The 19,042-nt window shown below is 41.7% G+C and overlaps 1 protein-coding gene across 7 annotated transcripts in view; it reads left to right on the top strand.

Moving 5' to 3' along the window:
• The window catches only part of LOC121281557 (SH3 domain and tetratricopeptide repeat-containing protein 2-like), a 103,481-nt gene that overhangs the window by 31,171 nt on the left and 53,268 nt on the right, over positions 1 to 19,042 (top strand). For all 7 annotated transcript variants that reach the window (XR_005943867.1, XM_041194522.1, XM_041194521.1 and 4 more), the window contains 4 exons: positions 1,484 to 1,582; positions 3,826 to 3,953; positions 8,278 to 8,383; positions 11,403 to 11,546. Coding sequence is in view for 6 of the 7 variants with exons in the window: in XM_041194522.1 (XP_041050456.1) it covers positions 1,484 to 1,582; positions 3,826 to 3,953; positions 8,278 to 8,383; positions 11,403 to 11,546 (477 nt within the window). In the remaining variant the exon portion in view is untranslated. The remainder of the gene's footprint in view (positions 1 to 1,483; positions 1,583 to 3,825; positions 3,954 to 8,277; positions 8,384 to 11,402; positions 11,547 to 19,042) is intronic.

Below are 19,042 nucleotides of genomic sequence, written 5' to 3'. Positions count from 1 at the left end.
CAACTGTTGTTTCTTTATTATATCTATTACCATTCTCTTTGGCTGTTGTACCATGAAATCTTTCATTATTTAATCACCCCTGGTCTCCACCCTATCATAGAACTCTTCTTTTGTTCTTCCTGTCCCCCCTCCACTTCCACTTGCTTAAAAACTTACATTTCTGTTTGTCTTCAGTTCTGATGAAAAGTCATCGACCTGAAACTTTAATTCTGTTTCTCTCCACATATGCTGCCTGATCTGCTGAGTTTTTCCAGCTATTTTTGTTCTTATTTCATATTTCCACACGCATCCACAGAATTTTGCTTTTATACCTCATCCTGGCTATCCCTGAAAGAAAGAGGGACTTAATTTCTTTGGTTTTTAAAATATTTGCTGTCCTCTGTACTCATAAATTCAATTGGAAAGGGTTATGCTGCAAAGAAAATGAGGTGGAAAGTCTGCTGTTATACTCCTTACTACCTCATTACCTCCTTCAGGTGTAAGCAATCCATACAAGTACCCCCTTCACACCTGGGGAGTCCACTGCAACACAAAGGAGCTAGAAATAGTCTTTATGGCTCCTGGGTCCATTTTCCTTCATTTCATACTTGGGATTTAAGCATTTCTCAGGCACACTGGAAAGGAAAAGCCAACCCATATAAGTTTAGTAAGTAATTTAATATTGGAAAAAATGAAAAATATTTGCAATTTAATTTGAATGGAGAATTTGTTTTTAAGCTATCATGTCACCGACAAAGGTGAGGATTTTTTGGTCTTGCCAGTGGTGGGTATCATCACGTACATACACCCACGACGATGCCCACTACTGGCAGGATTGGAAAATCCCACCCAAGTTTCAACTTTTACCACATTTGTGATAAAGCATCATCACATGATGCTTTATTTTATTAATATGCTATTCAGAAGATTGTGATAGCCAGCCTTCCCAGTTCAGTGCTGAGGGTGTGTTTCTCTGATGAGGGGCGGAAATTTCCAGCCCTGCCGAAGTCAATGGACTTTTGAATGGTTCACTGCATTTTACAGCCTCTTCCCCTTCCACGACAGAGTGGTAAAATTCTTCCTGAAGTGTTAAAGCGAGGCCCCATTTGCCTGCTTGGGTGATGTCAAAGATCCCATGGCACTATTTTGAAGGAGAGCAGGGGAGTTATTACGGATGTACTGGCCAATATTTATCCCTCAACCAGCATCACAGGTTGCTGTATGTTGGAGCTTGCTTTGCACAAATTGCCTGCTACATTTCCTAACTGACGACTGTGACCACACTTCATAAGGTACCTAATTGCTTGTAAAGTGTTTTAAGACATCTGGTGGTCATGAAAAATGCTATATTATCTTTTTTTTCCCTCAAGAAAGGTCAAAGAAAAATGTAGTAGTTTAACATTGCCTTAAGATCTCAGGCTCAAATTATACCCATATTTTTAGGATATGTAATAAATGCTAAAGTAATATATTTTGACAAATTAATACTAAGCACTATTTTTAGGTAAATGGGAGCATCAGTCTGAATCGCAATCTTTGGATCTGAACACAGACTGTGAAGAACATTCTCTGGGATCAACTGTGGAACTAGAATTCCCCAAAGGTACAGTAAGCTACACCAAACAGCTCAGTATGTTTCACTGACAGTGTTTCCAATATTATTGTAACATGTTGCATACAGCAAAGTGTCATCATGCAGAGAGGCTCAGCAATAGAAGAGAAGGAGGTTCAATGCAGCTGAGGGCAGAGCAAGGCACTCTTAATACACACAAGATATCTCTATTGAAACACCACTACAGGCAACAGAAGTCATATAGCAGGCTCTCATAGAGAAGACCTTCAGACAGTTATGAAAGCAGTGGAAATCGGTGTAATGACTCTTTCCATTTGATCCTCGAGTATGTTTAAGCTAGATACTACATAGGAGCACTCTGATTGTGCTTTCAGTAACTAGGGAGGCAGTTGCGGATGCCTTTAAGTTTCCACATGTTTCATTACCGTTCAGTTAAGTGCTCCTGCATGACTTCCTAGCCTCTCAAGCAGGTTCCACTGATTAACTAGATCATAGCTAATCCATACCAGAACTGGTTTTTGCTGCTTCAACCTTATCCCTCCTTGCTTTCACCTAACGCAAATCTATCAATCTTACTTAAGAAAATTTCAATTGACCCAGCATCTGCAGCCTTTGGTACAAATTCATATTGTGTTAAAACACACTCTTTTTACACATAACTCAGCCTCCACATATTTCCATGTAAAGAGAATACTCAAAATACCAAAAAAGACAACAGAGTACATTCAGATGTTGGACGTTTAAAGAGTAAGTTGTACGTGAAAGCCAAATACCAACCTTATGTTCCAACTTCTCTCAACAAATGCACAGGCACCATATTAGTAGGTTGTAATGTAAGTTTGCTTATAAGCTCACCTTTCATGTTATAATACAATAGCTTTAGTTTGAAGTGTTGCAGCCTTCATGCGTGGGCATGTTTGTGAAGTTTTGTAAGTGATTTCTGGGAAGTGCTTAGCATACAACTAGTCATTGCTTAACTGAGGAAACTTTTTGTTGCATGCATATTTGCCCATCTACTGGCAAGCCTTACTTTGGCAAACATCCTGAGACAATGGCTGGGATTTTCTAGTCCCACCAGTGGTGGGAATCATCATGGGCAGGAGCAGAAAATTTGGAGAGCAGTCAAAAGTCTATTCACTTTGGGTGTGAATTTCCCAGGACCAAGAAATCCTGGCCATAGTCCCAGGAAGTTTGCCAAAGTAAGGCAATCCTACCCTGTGAGTCTGTTTACTCACCTGCTCTATGCCCTTTAGCTGTTTTAGACATGACTTTATTCTGTCTACCACTTCTGTATTTAGTTCTCCCAGAGAAGAGAGTGTACATAGGTCCCAGAAAGGCCAAAAAATCCCTTTCTACACTTCTAGAGTAAATTCTAAAACAACATCTGAAAATGGATGTCCTCCACATTGTTAGTCAGTCATCAGTGAAAGGTAGTGCAGCATAAAGCTGCATAGTTGCAGACAGGCCTGAAAATAAATAGAATTTTGTTACAGGCAATGTCTTTGACATCATCATAAACAAAGTGAAGAGCAAGAGGAATTTTGGAAAACTCATACACATGTAGAACCTTGTTAGTCAGCCATAGTCCAGCAATGCTCAAACAATCCCTTTATACTAACAGCTGCATTCCATACTTTTTCCCTCAAGCTCAGGCAACAGCCTCAATTATGAATACATAATAAGGCTAACCTCCATGCTAAGTATAGTGTGATTAAGTTAAGTGTGCTTTTAATTAGTTGGTTGGAATTTAATTAGCATTTCATACTTCTTGATAATTTCCTCCCCTTGTTCAATGAATATTTGTATCCACACTTAATATTGAGATTTCTTTCTTTGTAATAGTTTAATAAGTTATAATTTCTTTTCAACCTACATGTTCAAGGGTCTCTGATCAGCATCTGTGAATCGTGAACAATGATGTGCACTCTCACTCCCAGCTGGAGTAATCTGAGTGCTGTGCAGCCAAAATGGAAAACAAAATACAGCAGGACCAAAATAAATATTTTTTTTTTATCCTTTTATGGGATGTGATCATCTGTTGCCCAACCCTAACAGCCCTGGAGAAGGTGTTAGTGAGCTTCCTTCTTGAACTTCTGCTGTCCAATGAAAGTGAATAATTTAAATGGAAGAGCAATAATTAGTTGCATACATCCATAATATTTAAAAGAATTGTACTTATTTTGTTAAAGTTGATGTACATCATCAGTATAACTTGTCAAGCCGTGTTGGGAAAGCTTAGCTATACGGGATTGATTTCTGTGTTTTTTTTTCAGGTGTGACATTATCATATTGTGTTACCAGACAAAAATCTGGAGTTCTTGATCACAAGCTTCAGGAGAATGCAAGGAGGAGGTTGTGCATTCTAGAAGGGGAAAACAAATACATTGTAGCATTGTTTAATGTGAGCCTCTTTCTATATGTGAAACTTGTTGAATTTCTCCAACCAAGTTTTTGCCTCTCCCACAGCACAAATATGGCCCAAAATACAAGGACAACCTTATCTGTGACTGGGGCCATGCCACATGATCCCTCCTCAATCTCTCTCCAGCCTTCAGCATGGTGAATCACAGGATCCTCTCCAGTGTTTCCTCTCTGTTCCCCCACTCTGTGGCACTGCTCTTGCTCTAACTCTAGCCATGATTGAAAAATAAATTCAGCAATGGCTTATCTTTACATAGCACCATCTTGGATTTCCCGAGTATCCACTTTCATCTCGCTCCCATATGTCATCTACATTTATGGCCCTTGGTGAACTCAGCCACAGACATGGCTTCACCTTCCAATGCATGCTGATTACACCCAGCTCCACTTCTGTACCACATTTCCCAACCTCTCCCTTCTGTTGTGCACCCATTGTTGGTTGAATTACAAGTCACCAGTAAAATATTAGAAAGACTGAAGCCATCAACTTTGGTCTCTTCCTTAGATTTTGCAGCATGTTGCCAACTCCATTGCCTTTCATACCACTGTCTCAGGTTGACCCAGGTTGTTCAAAGCCTCCGAATTCTACAGGACTCTGTACTGATCTTCCAACTTCACAATTCTCAATATTAGAAAGAGCACCTGATTCCAGCTTCATGAAGTCATCGAACTCCACCCTAACCTCAGCTCATTTGTTGTTGAAACATGCATCTAAGCCTTTGTCACACCTAGACTTGATTGCTGTATTGTGCTTCCAGTTAGTTTCTCATACTTCAACCTTCTTAACCTTCAGCTCAAGGAAAACTCTTCCCCTATCTTTTCTCATATCAATCCTACTTGCTCATCACCCCTAGCCTTGCGTATGTTTTTTTAAAAAATTGTTAACAGGGTGTGGGTGTTGCTGGCTGGGCCAGCATTTATTACCTATCTCTAGTTGCCCTTGAGAAATTGATTTTGAGCCACCACCTTGAACTACTGCAGTCCATGTGGTGTTGCTACACCCACAGTGCTGTTAAGAAGAGAGTTCCAGGATTTTGACCCAGTGATAGTGAAGAATAGTTATCTAGTTCCAAGTCAAGATGTTGTGTGGCTTGGAGGAGAACTTGCAGGTGTTGGTGTTCCCATGCATCTGCCTCCCTTGTCCTGCTAGCTGGTAGAGGTCGTGGGTTTGAAAGGTGGTGTCAAAGGAGCCTTGCTGAGTTGCTGCAGTGCATCTTGTAGATAGTATACACTGCTGCTAATGAGTGTCAGTTGTGGAGGAAGTGAATGTTGAAAGTGTTGGATGGGGTGCCAATCAAGTGGGCTGCTTTGTCTTGGATGGTGTCAAATTTCTGGAATGTTGTTACCTCCTGGCTCCTAATGTTTCAAACTTCTGATCCCATGTTTAAATCCCTCCATTGCCATTCACCTCCTTATCCCTGTTACATTGCCCAGCAGCACAAAATACCCAACACCTTAATTCTCCATTCAGCAGTAAGTAGTCTCTTAAGCAATCTCCCCTCCTCCAGTGCGGATGGGAATGATGGAGGTTGGGGGTGGGGTGGGGGGGCAGGCGTGGTGGCAGGGTAGGGGTTGCTGTGTCTTCAGCAGCCGTAGACCCACACATGGAAATTTTTCCCCTGAATCTCTCTACCTTTCTGCCTCATTCTACTTTATTCAGGCTTTCCTCAAAACCCAACGTTTTGATCAAGCTATTAGCCACCTCTCCTAATATTTCTTCTACTTTGGTGTTTCCTCTTTTTCACATTTATGACATTATATCAATGTAAAGAGTTGCTGTTTGTCAAAACAATAGGTGTCACAATGATGCTTTTAAAAAAAATTCTTTCCTGGGGAATGTGGGCATTTTCTGTTGCAATTTGTTGTCAATCCCTAATTGCCCTGGAACTTATTGGCTTGCTAGGCCATTTCTGAGAGCAATTAAGAGTCAACCACATTGCTGTGGGTCTGGAGCCACTTGTGGGCCAGACCGGGTAAGGATTGCAGATGTCCTTCCCTAAAGGACATGAGTGAACCAGATAGGTTTCTACAGCAATTGTTGATGGCTGTCATGGTTACCATTACTGAGACTAGCTTTATATGCCAGATTTTATTAGTTGAATTTAAACTCCACCAGCTATCATGGTGGGATTTGAACCCATGTCAGTCCAGTGACATTGCCACTACACCAGCGACTCCTATTTTTTTTCTGGTCCTGCCTCCTTTTGGTCCCATTTCAGACAATGAAAATCTGGCCTGAGCTGTCTGTATGTCGAGCATAAACCTTTCCAAACTGAGCTTCATAACTTGAGGTCACTTCTTTATTAAAGTACTGGTTTGGAATTTTTGCAGAGTTTTCATAATATTGTGCTGTAACTCCCTAGAGAAATGGTGTAAATGGCTATAAATGGCACTGAAACTATAACAACAACAGCTTGTATTTATTTAGGTGCCCCAAGGCACTTCACAGGAGCATTATAAAACAAAATTTAAAGCCGAGCTACATAAAGAGGTATTAGGGCAGATGATCAAAAGCTTGGTCAAAGAGGTAGGTTAAGGAGCATCTTAAAGCAGGAAAGAGACGTGAGGCAGAGAGGTTTAGGTATGGAATTCCAGAGCTTAGGGCCTAGGCAGCTGAAGGACAGCAACCAGTGGTGGAACAATTAAAATTGCGAATGCTCAGGATGCCAGTATAGGAAGAGTGCAGATACCTTGGAGATTTGGGGGCTGGAGGAGATTACAGAGACAGGGAGGGCAGGGCCCTGGAGGGATTTGAAAACAAAATGAGAATTTTAAGATTGAAGCACTGCTTAAGCCGGAGCCAATGTAGAGCATCAAGCACAGGGACACCTGTGAATGGAACCAGTCAGGACACAGACATCTTATTGGATGATAAGATTACAGAGGGTAGAATGTTAGAGCCCAGCCAAAGGCACACTAATAATCAAGTTTAGGTGCAACAAATGCATGGATGAGGGTTTGAACAGCAGATAAGCTGAGAGAGGAGAAGGATTAAGCGATGTTATGGAGGTGGAAATAGACGGCCTTAGTGATATCATGGACATGTGTTTGGAAGATTACCATAGGGGAGTCGTGAACCATGAAAGAACCTTAAACTTGGGTCAAGGACCAAAAAAATAAATAAGGCATTCAACATTCCTTTGAAAAATGTTGTCCCTCTTACCTTCTCAAAAAACTGTCAATCAGTCACAGGCAGTGAAAGTCCCATTGAGGTATCCAAATAAATACAGAGGCATTGAAAATTGAAACTCTTCAAAGAAAGATTAGATTATTACAAGGTAATAATGATGTCAATAACACAAAGCTAGCACTCCCTTTTGCAACTGAGTAATAGATTCCTGCTGAGTGGAGTCCATTAGCCGTTATTAGAGCTCAGCCATGGCTATCTAGCAAAACAAATAACTGGTCATCTGTTCAGCCTACTTCTGTTGATCCAGTTGCCAGATGGTCTCATTATGAATGCTTGGATGAGTTCCAAGAATTATTAACGGACTCAGCCTGGCAGGGATCTGTTTACACAGTTGCAAAGGGGACTGCTTATTTTGTTTGATTGACAGTTTTATTAACCTGTAATAACTTGATCTTTCTTTTATTCAATGCCTGTATTTATTTGGAAAATATTAAAGGTTTCCTCAATGGGAATTTCACTGGTTGTGTTTGATTTACAGCTTTATGAGAAAGTATGAGGGGCAATGTTTTTCTAAGCGATTTTTGAATGGCTGTTTCTTTTTTTATTTCATGAACATTACAAAGACTTCCCAGGTTATTATATGGCTCATTTGTTGTGTACCTAGTAAATACCGGGTGAGTAGGCATGGGTGAGTCATGAGGGTGCATGTAGGGGGAATTATGAGGGGGCATGGGGTCATGGGAGGGCATGGGAGATAAGGGGGCATAGAGACGGCATAGGGTTCAGTGGAGTGGTTGGAGGTGTGGGTTGAGGGATGAGGGTTAGAGGGCCTAACAAACATGAATCGAGAAGGCTGTTGTCCCAGTAAATGGTGGCAGACCTTCTAACCTGCTGGCTTTGTCATCCACCTGCCTCTGTTGCTACCTCAGCGGGTCCATTTCCAGCCCATGCCCACCTCCTGGACACAAAACAGAGGTTGGCGAGCTCCTCTTGGACTTAAATTTCCTGGCTCCCACTTTTCACCTCCTTGACAAAAATCAGCCCATGGTGTTTTACTATGGAATTACTGCTTTCCCAAAGGAAGAATATTGAATTGTAGAGCTTGCACTGAACAAATATCCCTTAATTGCACCTGGCTTTTAAATAACATTTTTTTGATGATTGAATTTTTCAGGAATTGTCAGCAAGACTGATGTCCATTCATGCAGAAAAGGATCTCTTTGTTCTCACCTTTAAAACTGTTGAGGAAATCTGGAAATTTACAACTTACCTTTCCCTAGGTATGGAGATGAATTATATTCAGTAAAAAATAGGTAACTTGAACAACATTTTATTAATAATCAGACTATCCTGCCAACAGTGACATACCATAAAATCCAAAGGGGGTGAAATTGGTGGGAGAGAAAAGCTCAAAAATAAAATGTTCCCTTCAGTTCAAGTAATATTTCCTTGGATTTTGGTTTATTTCAGGCACTTTACACAGTGCCATAATGTATATCATTCCACTGTCTTCTATAATAACTGTGCTAGTAAACTATGAAGAGGTCAGGAAAATACTAAAGGAGAAAATATTAACCACTGAAGTTTAAAACTTTGGCCTGTTGTATAGGTGGCTTGCAGAGATTATCAATCTAGGAGCTCATTCATACTTGCAGCTGCTGCAAGTTACATGATTAGTGTCATGATCAGGTTTGCTGTAAACTTTCCTGATATGTGTTTTTAGTGTGGTTCTCAGTGGTGATGGTGTGTTACGGATCACTCAAGAAGTCCAAGTTGCTAAGGCAATATGCATGTTGTAACCTGGAGCTATGAATAGTGCTGGTTAGAAACTCCAACTTTCTTTCCATCACATGACTGACCTGGATGCTCTCTCCCTCTTACCACATATCTCTGGTGTGTGATGGAAGGATTTGCATGTTGATAATCAATCTGTTTGGCTGGGTTATGAATGCACCTTCCTTGGTCGTCAAGTCCTGGAGTGGGACCCAGTGGTTCTCAGTCAGGTATGTTAAGCTGTGACAGCAGTGACATGAATTCACTACCTTTGCAGCTCAAAGAATGTGGTACAATACCACCTATCTCCCAATTATATGAATTAATATGAGGAGCCTATTCTTGTCTAGTGCTATCATCATGACACAATGCCAGCAACAAGAATAAAAAAATAGCTTAGCAATATAGAATCGACTACTGAATTTCAATTCCACCCATATAATGTATATAATGGTGCATGGTTTTCAGCACAGTGATGTATCTTACAGTTAAAATGATGTTAAACTGCGCCAACTAAGTATTGGGTTACAAAGTCATCTTTACCCTTAATGTTTTATCAATTTGTTGCAGCACTCCAATTTGAATAGCTTATTTTCTGGGTGGTCTTGCCCATTGGCTACATATTCAGTTTAATAGTTAAAAAGATGGTGGGTAGTGTGCTCTTGAAGTCTCTATTATGTTCAGAGGTTGAAGTAACCAACTTGTCACATAGACTTGGAAAATTACTCTTGTGTTTTGTATTTTGTATAGATGTATCAAATGTCCTGTTTGGAATTTACACCCAGAGATGTATTATTCTTTGTTTACCAATCACTGAGTTGTTTATGCAACTTTGTGACTGCTATCAAACCAACACAGCCTTGCACCAACATTGTAACACTGTCATTGTTTTGGATCTGCAGTCAAGTATTTGACAATTGAAGGAAGGCCAGAAAATTCTGTGGAGAAAGGAAAGAGGGTAGATTAAAATTTCTGGTCTGTTAAAAGGTGAATGACCTCAAATGTTAACCTGACCATTTTCCTTTTTCTACAGGTACTCTCTTCTGTCGAGTGTTTCCAGCATTTTCTGTTTTTATTTCAAATTTCCAGCATCTGTAGTATTTTGTTTCTCGACCATTAACAGTAGCTTTCATTACAGAAGATTTCAGTATTCCAAAAAAATTGGAACTTTTTTTTTATTTGGATGCCAAGGACCAACGTAAAAATTCTGGATGGTTATGTAATTGTTTGCCAGCTGAAGTGTTTCCGGATAACAGTATTTTCAATTCGTCCGCATACAATAATCCTGCTGTCTGAAAGAATGAAAAGCCAACAGAACTGTTCTTTCAGTAAGCCAGGCATCATCTGTGAAGAGAATGAACCAATTAAAACTGATTTGACAGGGGTTGTGCCTGAAATTTAACTAGTCTGGCATCCCCACAGATGCTGCCAGGCCTACTCAGAGTTTACAGAATATTGTGTTTCTATTTGTGTCAGACTTGCAGGATTTTTTGTTTTTGCTTTTCGTTTAGAATTGTTTTCCTGATAGCTCAACTAGTTAATCAAGGAAATAACGAAACCATTCAAACCAGGAATGTCCCAGATCTACTTTCGAATTTGTAGGAAGTTAGTTGATTTAATCAGTGAGGGCTATGTTAATATTGCTACAAATGATCTTGCTTTTACACTTCTTTCCATGTCCTCATTCTCTCCCTTGTTACCTTTCTTAGTTGCTCATTTGTACCTGCTTCTATCACTTTCCTTCTTTGCTGCTCCCCTCAATTCCATCTGTCTTTTTCATTTCTTCTTTCCTTGTTGCGTTCTTTATCACAGGCTGTTCAATGTTTGCAAATGCAGGTCAGACACTCATGTGAAAACCAATGAGCTGGCTGTATGTTAATACAGCAACGCAAGCCCCCATATGCAGAAAATTTGAACACTGCTGCACAGAAAATAATGAGATGGAAAATCAGGTTGATGTTCTTATTCATCAGTCAGTGACCCCTGCTGGGAAGTGCACATATGTAGACATGTTGTGGACTAGCCCCGACTTAACTGTGATATATTCCAAGGATTAATAGTCTTCCAAAATACAGAATTTAAGGTCACAGGAAAAATGACTGCTTGGCTGAATTAACTGAAGGTTTGAGTACCCATGGAATTGTATCTTGGGATGAGCCAGTGCCTTCAGGAGAAGGAAGAATGTACCGAGCTGACAACTTGAGTACTTTGCCTGTGCAGTATACTGTTTTCTTACAAAATAATACTGTGGATGATGGAAATCTGTTGAAAGGTCACTGTCCTGAAACATAACCCTGTTTCTCTCTCCACAGATGCTGTCAGATATTTTGGGTATTTCCTGCACTTTGTTTTTATTACACTGTTTCCTCTCACTCTCTCTCTTTTTGCTGACACTCTCTTTCTCATACACTGGCTTCTTTTTCTCTTAAATTGGATCCTACAGTTAAGGTAACAAGAATATATATGAAAAGTGACAAACAATCTCAGCCTTTAACCCCATTGTTGTTAATACTGTTATTCTCCTAGGGTTCATTGGGCGATGTTTGGAGAACTTGTTGTTAGATCAACATTTCTGGTTGAATGTTTCTCTTGTGGAGGATGTGAAGATTCAAGTTGAAGTGAATGATGCTGATTTGTCAATGATGTATCTGGATCTTCTGTTACAGGAAGGTAAGATAATGAAAGGTGAATGTATTGGACCAGGAATGCAGACTGAATATTAAAACTGCACATGCAGGGAGTCAGATATATTAGAATTTAGAGTCACAATCATAACTTTTTTGGATCCCTGTAATCCACCAATTAGGATTTTAAGCTGATTTACATGTTCAAAATGTGAAGTTCAGGAGCATGAAGGCACACATTTACCTGATCTGATGTGTATTGAGTTACCCCAAGATTGAAGTAAGCCACCATGAAAAGACACCCTCCACGTTCATGAAATAGAATTAGAACAGCCACATCAGCAGTAGTTTGTTCCCTTTTATTGTCCTGTACAAGTAACAGTTGCCTGTGAAAGTAATAAGCCCACAATGACTACTGGCATTGCTATAGGTTGATCAGAATTAATAATAGGTACAGGTATTTTTGCAGCTTAAGTAAGGAAACATTCAATAATATGGCACTCTCAGAATCAATATGAAGCTCATGACAAGCCAGCAATAAATCATGGCAATGTTTACACCAATGACGCACAATGCTTTAATAACTTTGCTTTTAATATATCTTTCAGTCTTTTGCTGTGCTAAATGGGAAATGTCAGGTGTTCAGTTTGTTGTTTTTTCTGCACCTATCGTAAAACAAACATATTGGGCAGAATTTAGCCCTCGATGGGCAGGCGGGCCCCACCGGCTCAGCAGCGGGTGGGCAGCCGAACTCTACTGTTGAAGCGGGTGTTGCTGCCATTTTGAGTGGGCTGGCCAATTAAGGCCCGCCCAGTGGGCTGCCCGACCTGTACCGGGTAGGAGGGATTCCCCAGCTGTCAAAGTGCGCTCTTTCACACATGCGCGCAAAAGAGCGCACTGCTCCCTGAGACTAAGTGCTGTCTCAGGGAGATCAGTGAAAGATTAAAAAATGTCAAAAATAGCAAAGTAAAAAAATATTAACATGTCCCCCTCATGTGACAATGTCACACGCGATGGGACATGTTAATAAATATTACATAAACTTTATTAAAGATTTTTTAAACAGAGATGAAACCTCATCCCGTCAGTGGATGAGGTTTCATGTTTTTTCTCCTTCCTGCTGGGGCTCCTGGCCTGCCCACCAGCCTTAAGGTTGGATGGGAAGGGCCTTTAATTACCTTAAATTATCCTGTCAATGGCTTCAATTGGCCATTGACAGGTTGGCGGGCGGACAGCTGATTTTGTTGTCTGCCCACCTTCCTAAATATTTAACTGGACCGGGATGACGTCAGAGGTTCCTCCCAACATCATCCCGCATCATTTTCCCATCGGTGAGCGGGCCCTGCCCCCCAAATCGCCAATGGAAAAATTCTGGCCATTAATTACAATTCACTTGCAGAAGACCAAATCTACCAGATCCTTGATTTTCTAATTGAGACCCTTATTCCAGAGAAGTTTAAAAAGTGATGTCTCACATAACCCAACTGAAAGCTCACAGCTATCTGCCTACAGTGTGGAATTAATGGGCCTTTTGTTCAGTACCCCTGTCTGGTGTAAATAGGGTAGTAGCAAACTGAAAATGACATTGGATCGCTTGTCGCCCCATTTACACTGTTACTCTGGCTCTTGGGTTCTGAGATGGGCAGTCAGAGTGCCCACCTATTTTATGCGGGAACCACTTGTAATGTGCATATTGGAGGCTATGATGTATAATAGGACCACAGTGCAATTTTGAGGGTTAAGTGGGCAACATCATGCACCATGAATCCTCTTCCCATTGTACTGGCAGTGCGTAACTTAAATAGCAGATCTTAGGTACCACTTAAATGGAGTGCTCTTCCTAGGTCCGCAAAGTAGCTCTACCCACTGCCAGCCTATGTGAGGCTCCTCTCTATCCCCACTAGGTTCTAAAATATATCAGGCTGTTTATGGGTCTGGCTGATTTCCTGCCTGTCTCAACCAGCAATCTACCTCAGAACAGTGGCTTGGATTTTCACCAAGTCAAATTGACTTGGGAGCCCTTAAAAAATGGTGGTTTGGCCTGATTCTGGGATTCCTGACCCCATTCCTGGACTGTGCAATTTTTGCGAGTGCCTTTTAAAGGTTGCAGACTGCTTCCTGTCAAAAGCCAACATCCAGTATTCCTGACCTGGCCAGCTCCATTGTGGAGATAGGTATCTCCTGCTCCTCCACAATTTTCATGGAGCCAGGTCAGGTTTTTAAAGAGTTGTGGTTTATGGCCCCTCAGAGGAGTCATGAGCTCTAGTCTGCATGAGGAGACTTTTTAAACAGTAAGATCAAAAGGTCCTCCTCATGCCCCCATGCCAAGTTACGGTCCCCATCCACCCACTCTGAACTCTCATGTTCCCCATGCCAACCAAGCTCTTCCTTTCCACTCACCCCCTATGATCCCTTCTGCCAAGTTATGCCCTTCTACCTATCCCATGTCCTCTCCGGCCCCATGCCAAGCTATGGCACTTCTATGCCCTTTGGCCCTCTGTACACATTCTAGAAACACTGAACTCTATAGTGTAAAGTGGTATATGTAAAAAAAAAATCGCGCGTTGAAGGCATAGTTGCCAATTTTAGAAATATTTAACTGAATTTATGATGATTACAAGTTCCTTTAATTATTGATACTTGTGGATCTCAAATAGCATTGACCTTGGAAAATCAGGTCAAAGAGAATTTCCCCCGGAGCAACTTTGTGACATTATAAGTAAAGCTATCCAATTTGCAGCCTCTGGAGCTTATGGAGTTCCATCTAGTTAGATAGTTCTGCAGTTGCAGGCACAACTGAATAATGTAATATTTATATTATAAAAAGACATGTGGCCAAATTGTTGTCACCCGAAGGAGGTGGGATTTGAGCTGAAAATTCTGAGGTTTTTGACTACAAAAATGAATTTCCTCTCTGTCACAGCCCTGAAATATTTTATTGTGTCCTTTTTGCAAACTGGGAAGGCCATGGGTTGTGACCCTACACACACCTCTTCTGAAGTCTGGATCACTAGGTTGAGCCCTTTGGGAAATTCAAATTAACTCCTCCCCCGCTATTTTCATGTGCTGGTGCAGGTTTTGGAAGCCCTCAAAAAATATCTCATTGGAGGCCTGAATCTTCTGGTCGGTGAGCAGGGGCCCATTGATGTGTAAAATGCCATGCGGTGATGTCGGCATGTGTCCCAACGTCACTACGCATCATTCTGATCTGCATTTTAGCGGTACACACCAGAGTCGGCTGTGCATCCGCCGAACTGTCAAAGGCCTATTAAGGCCATTTAAAACCCACTTCAATCCATTAATAGGGCTGCCCGTCCAACCTTATGGGCTCAAGCAGCCTTCGCATTTACCATGAAACCTCATCCGTGGGCAGGATGAGGTTTCATAAAGCGTTTATCAATTGAATAAAATTTTTAATTAAAATTCATTGACATGCCCCAGCTCATGTGACACTGTCACATGAGGGGGCATCTTAGAATTTTTTTTCTCTTTATTTAAATTTTTCAAAATCAAACTAATCTCCCTGAGGTTTTGCACGCAGGCCCCGACTAAGCCTCCTCCCCCACCCACACAGGGAGCGCTAAGCGCTTCCAGCTGCGCGTCATGCTGGGCTGGCATTAATTGGCCCGCCCACATAAAATGGTGGCATGCAGCCAATCACGGGTGGCAATCGACTGTGCACCTGCTCCCGCTCAGCCCCCCCAATCGGGGAGAAATTTCTCCCTGGAGAGTTTGTGACCACTGGGAGAAACCTGTTGAGGACTTAGGAACATTCTGACAAATCAAAAACCTTAAATGTCATGATTAGATGCTGTATTGTAATGTGTTTTAACTGCAGTGATTCATTATTGGACTCTTTTCTGAAAAGATCCATTGGCCATTACATTGGCCAGTGATGTTCAAGTATTGAGATGCAATGGAGTACTTTTCCCATGGGAAAAGTGCTCTTATGCTTTCAAAACTGAAGAAAATGCTGATTGGGATCTCTAGTGTAGTAGATTAAGTGATTTAAAAGCCCAGCACCCTTTTAAATTGCGGAAAAACACCCTTCACTTAGAGAAAATAAAGCAGCCACTTGCTCATGGACTGCTTTGATTGACAGGACATCTTGTGTGGCTTAGGAAAAAAAGTCATTTTTTTCCATTTCAGTAGGGCTGTGTTCACACTTTGATGGTTGTTAAAGGATTATCTGTCTTTGTAGTAAGTGAATAAGTAATTTGTTTTTACAACAGCTTGACAACTGGAAGGGATTTAAATTTTTTGAACAGCTTTTATTTATGCACAATATTTTCAGTATTAAGTGTGTTTGAACATCGACTCTATTAGATTGTTACAAACATTTTTTATGTCCTTTTCAATACCATCCTAAGATCTGTCCATATTGGATACCGTGTGAGTGGCTATGGAGGATACTAGGGTATAATGGGGTGTATAGTGGGCATGGGGGTATGAAGGGTCATGGAGGGGGCATGGGGAGAATGATGGGTCAAGGAGAGGGAATAGGGTTATGAGGGGCCTGCCAGTGGCATGGAGATTTGAGGGTGAGTGCTGAAGTTTGGGAGCATGACAACGATGTTGGGAGCTGAGTTACTGTTTTCGAGAACTAAGGCGGGTCTTCTAAGCGACCCACCTCTGCATCCACACTCGTTCTGCACTCCTCGCACATAGTATAGCAGCTCACAAAATTCAACCTCTCCCTGCCAATGCCTCTGAGATATAAATATGGGGGAATGGGTTCAGAGGAAGGCTCACCTTTTGTTCTCCTGTCCCTATATGATAATCCGGCTCCTGTGGTGTGACATGTTCTGTATCATGTCTTCATACCATTTTATAACTAGCTTTAATGAAGCATGTGACAGTGACTGTGGGTGTTTCACGATCAGACAATTATCTCACTCCTTACAGAATGTTCCTCATATCGCATTTGGCGCAACTGTTGATTTAGAGCCTATCACAAAATCCCAGCAAACTGATGGTTTGCCAGGTACAATATAATTAGAGGGCCTGAAAGAGTAAAATTGCAATAGAATTTGCATTTTGTAATATCCAAAGCTTTCACCAAGCATTGATCAGAATGTTGTGCTGTCCTGAGGTTCATTAATGGCCTTCATTCTTCAATGTTATATTTGGGCTAGACTTGGATTGATTTAATAATCAAATTGGCTGTACGTAGGAGCCAAATTAAAATCATTCGTGCAAACATTTTCTTTTTCATACGAGCTAATTGATTACTGAAGGGGGTAATTTTCAGGCACCATTATGAAGCAAGACGATTGGACAGATATTACAGGTATTTTTGACCCTGCCATTTCTTTTGGGGTGAAAGCTTCTATCATAGTCTTCACTTCAGGCATGGTGTAAATTGCTGAGATTTTCTTTCTAGGTGAAAGAACGTGAATGATCTTGTGTTGCCTTTTCTGGCCCAAGATCAGTAAATGCTGCACCCCACTCTGGAATGGTGATGTGGAGGAAATTATCTGTTTCACTTAAATCAGCTTCAGAATGCTGTGTCATATCCCACCTTTGCTTATTATGTGGTTTCTCATGGATTGACTTATTTCAGGTTCTAAGGAATTTGTGCCTTAAGATCACAAGAACAGAGCTATTTAAGTTAAGCTAGATTTATGAATAGAAACAAAAAACCGCGGTTGCTGGAAATCCAAAACAAAAACAGAATTACCTGGAAAAACTCAGCAGGTCTGGCAGCATCGGCGGAGAAGAAAAGAGTTGACGTTTCGAGTCCTCATGACCCTTCAACAGAACTAGGTGAATCCAAGGAAGAGGTGAAATATAAGCTGGTTTAAGGTGTGTGTGTGTGGGGGGAGAGAAGTGGAGGGGGGGGTGGTGTGGTTGTTTGTACCACACCACCCCCCTCCACTTCTCTCCCCCCACCCAACCCCCCCCACACACACCTTAAACACCACCCCCCCCTCCACTTCTCTCCCCCCACCCAACCCACCCCCCCACCCCACACACACACACACACACACACACACCTTAAACCAGCTTATATTTCACCCCTTCCTTGGATTCACCTAGTTCTGCTGAAGGGTCATGAGGACTCGAAACGTCAACTCTTTTCTTCTCCGCTGATGCTGCCAGACCTGCTGAGTTTTTCCAGGTAATTCTGTTTTTGTTTTAGATTTATGAATACATGTTGACTAAAAGATCTTCAGCCTTTCTGAAATAAAAACAAAAAATGCTGGGAAAAAAATCAGCAGGCCTGGTAGCATCTGTGGAGAGAGAAATATAGTTGAAGTTTCGAATCTGTATGACTTCTTCAGAACTGAAGAGAGGTAGAAATTGGACAGAACTCGGAGCAAAATCGAACATCAGGGATAGATGGAAACTCAGGAGAGATTTGATGAAGTTGTCATGGACACAAGACAAAGGGACTGGTAATGGTAGTGTTAAAGACTAAAGAAGGTGCCAATGGTGGCATAAAGCTAAATAGCAGAATGTGTTAATAGCAGAACAAGGGCTTCCGCTCTGTGAAAGCAAAACATAAGAACAAGTTACAGATGATCCTGTGGGGCAATCCAACCAGTCTCCTTCTGAACTTGCTGTATTCTGTTCTCTCAAGTCCAACCCTGACCTTGTTATCTGCTGACTAGGGTGGCGCTGTTGTTGTTTGGTGTACTGACTGCTACCTTGCAGAGCCTGAGAGCCAACTCTTAAACACTTCTTCCTACCTCCCCCGGACCATGATCCCACCACCAAACATCAAGCCATTGTTTCCAGGACTGTCACTGTCCTCATCTCTTCTGGAGATCTTCCCTCCACAGCTTCCAACCTCATAATCTCCCAATCCCACACAGGCTGCTTCTACCTCCTTCCCAAAATCCGCAAACAGGACTGTCCTGGTAGACCCATGGTTTCAGCTTGTTCCTGCCCCACTGAACTCATTTCTTCCTATCTTGACTCCATTCTTTCTCCCCTTGTCCATTCTCTTCCCACCCACATGTGTGATTCTTCTGACACCCTATGTCATATCAACAATTTCCAGTTTCCTGGCCCTAACCGCCTCCTCTTCACTATGGACATCCAATCCTTCTAAACTTCCATCCCCCACCAGGGTGGCCTGAGAGCTTTCTGCTTCTTCCTTGAACAGAGGCTCAAACAATCAGCATTCATCACTACTCCTCTGCCTGGCTGAACTTGTTCTTCCACTGAACAATTTCTTCCATAAATTGCCTCACTTCCTCCAAATAAAAGGTGTGGCTATGGGTACCTGCATGGGTCCCAGTTATGCCTGTCTTCTTCTGGCACATGTGGAACATTCCTTGTTCCAGTCCTACTTGGGCCTCCTGCCACAACTCCTTTTTTATGGAACATTGATGACTGTATCAATGCCTCTTCATGCTCTTGCCTGGACCTGGAAAAATGTACCGAGTTTTGCCTCCAATTTCCACCCCTCTCTCACGTTCACAGAGTCCTTCTTCAACACTTCTCTTCCCTTCTGTGACTTCTCTATCTCCATTTCTGGTGAAAGGCTGTCCACCATTGTTCATTACAAGCCCACCGACTCCCACAGCTACCTTG

This window comes from Carcharodon carcharias, chromosome 8 (assembly GCF_017639515.1).
Source record: "Carcharodon carcharias isolate sCarCar2 chromosome 8, sCarCar2.pri, whole genome shotgun sequence".
Lineage (NCBI taxonomy): Eukaryota > Metazoa > Chordata > Chondrichthyes > Lamniformes > Lamnidae > Carcharodon > Carcharodon carcharias.
The sequence above is the reverse complement of the archived record's forward strand: the minus strand, read 5'-3'. Positions and strand labels throughout refer to the sequence as shown.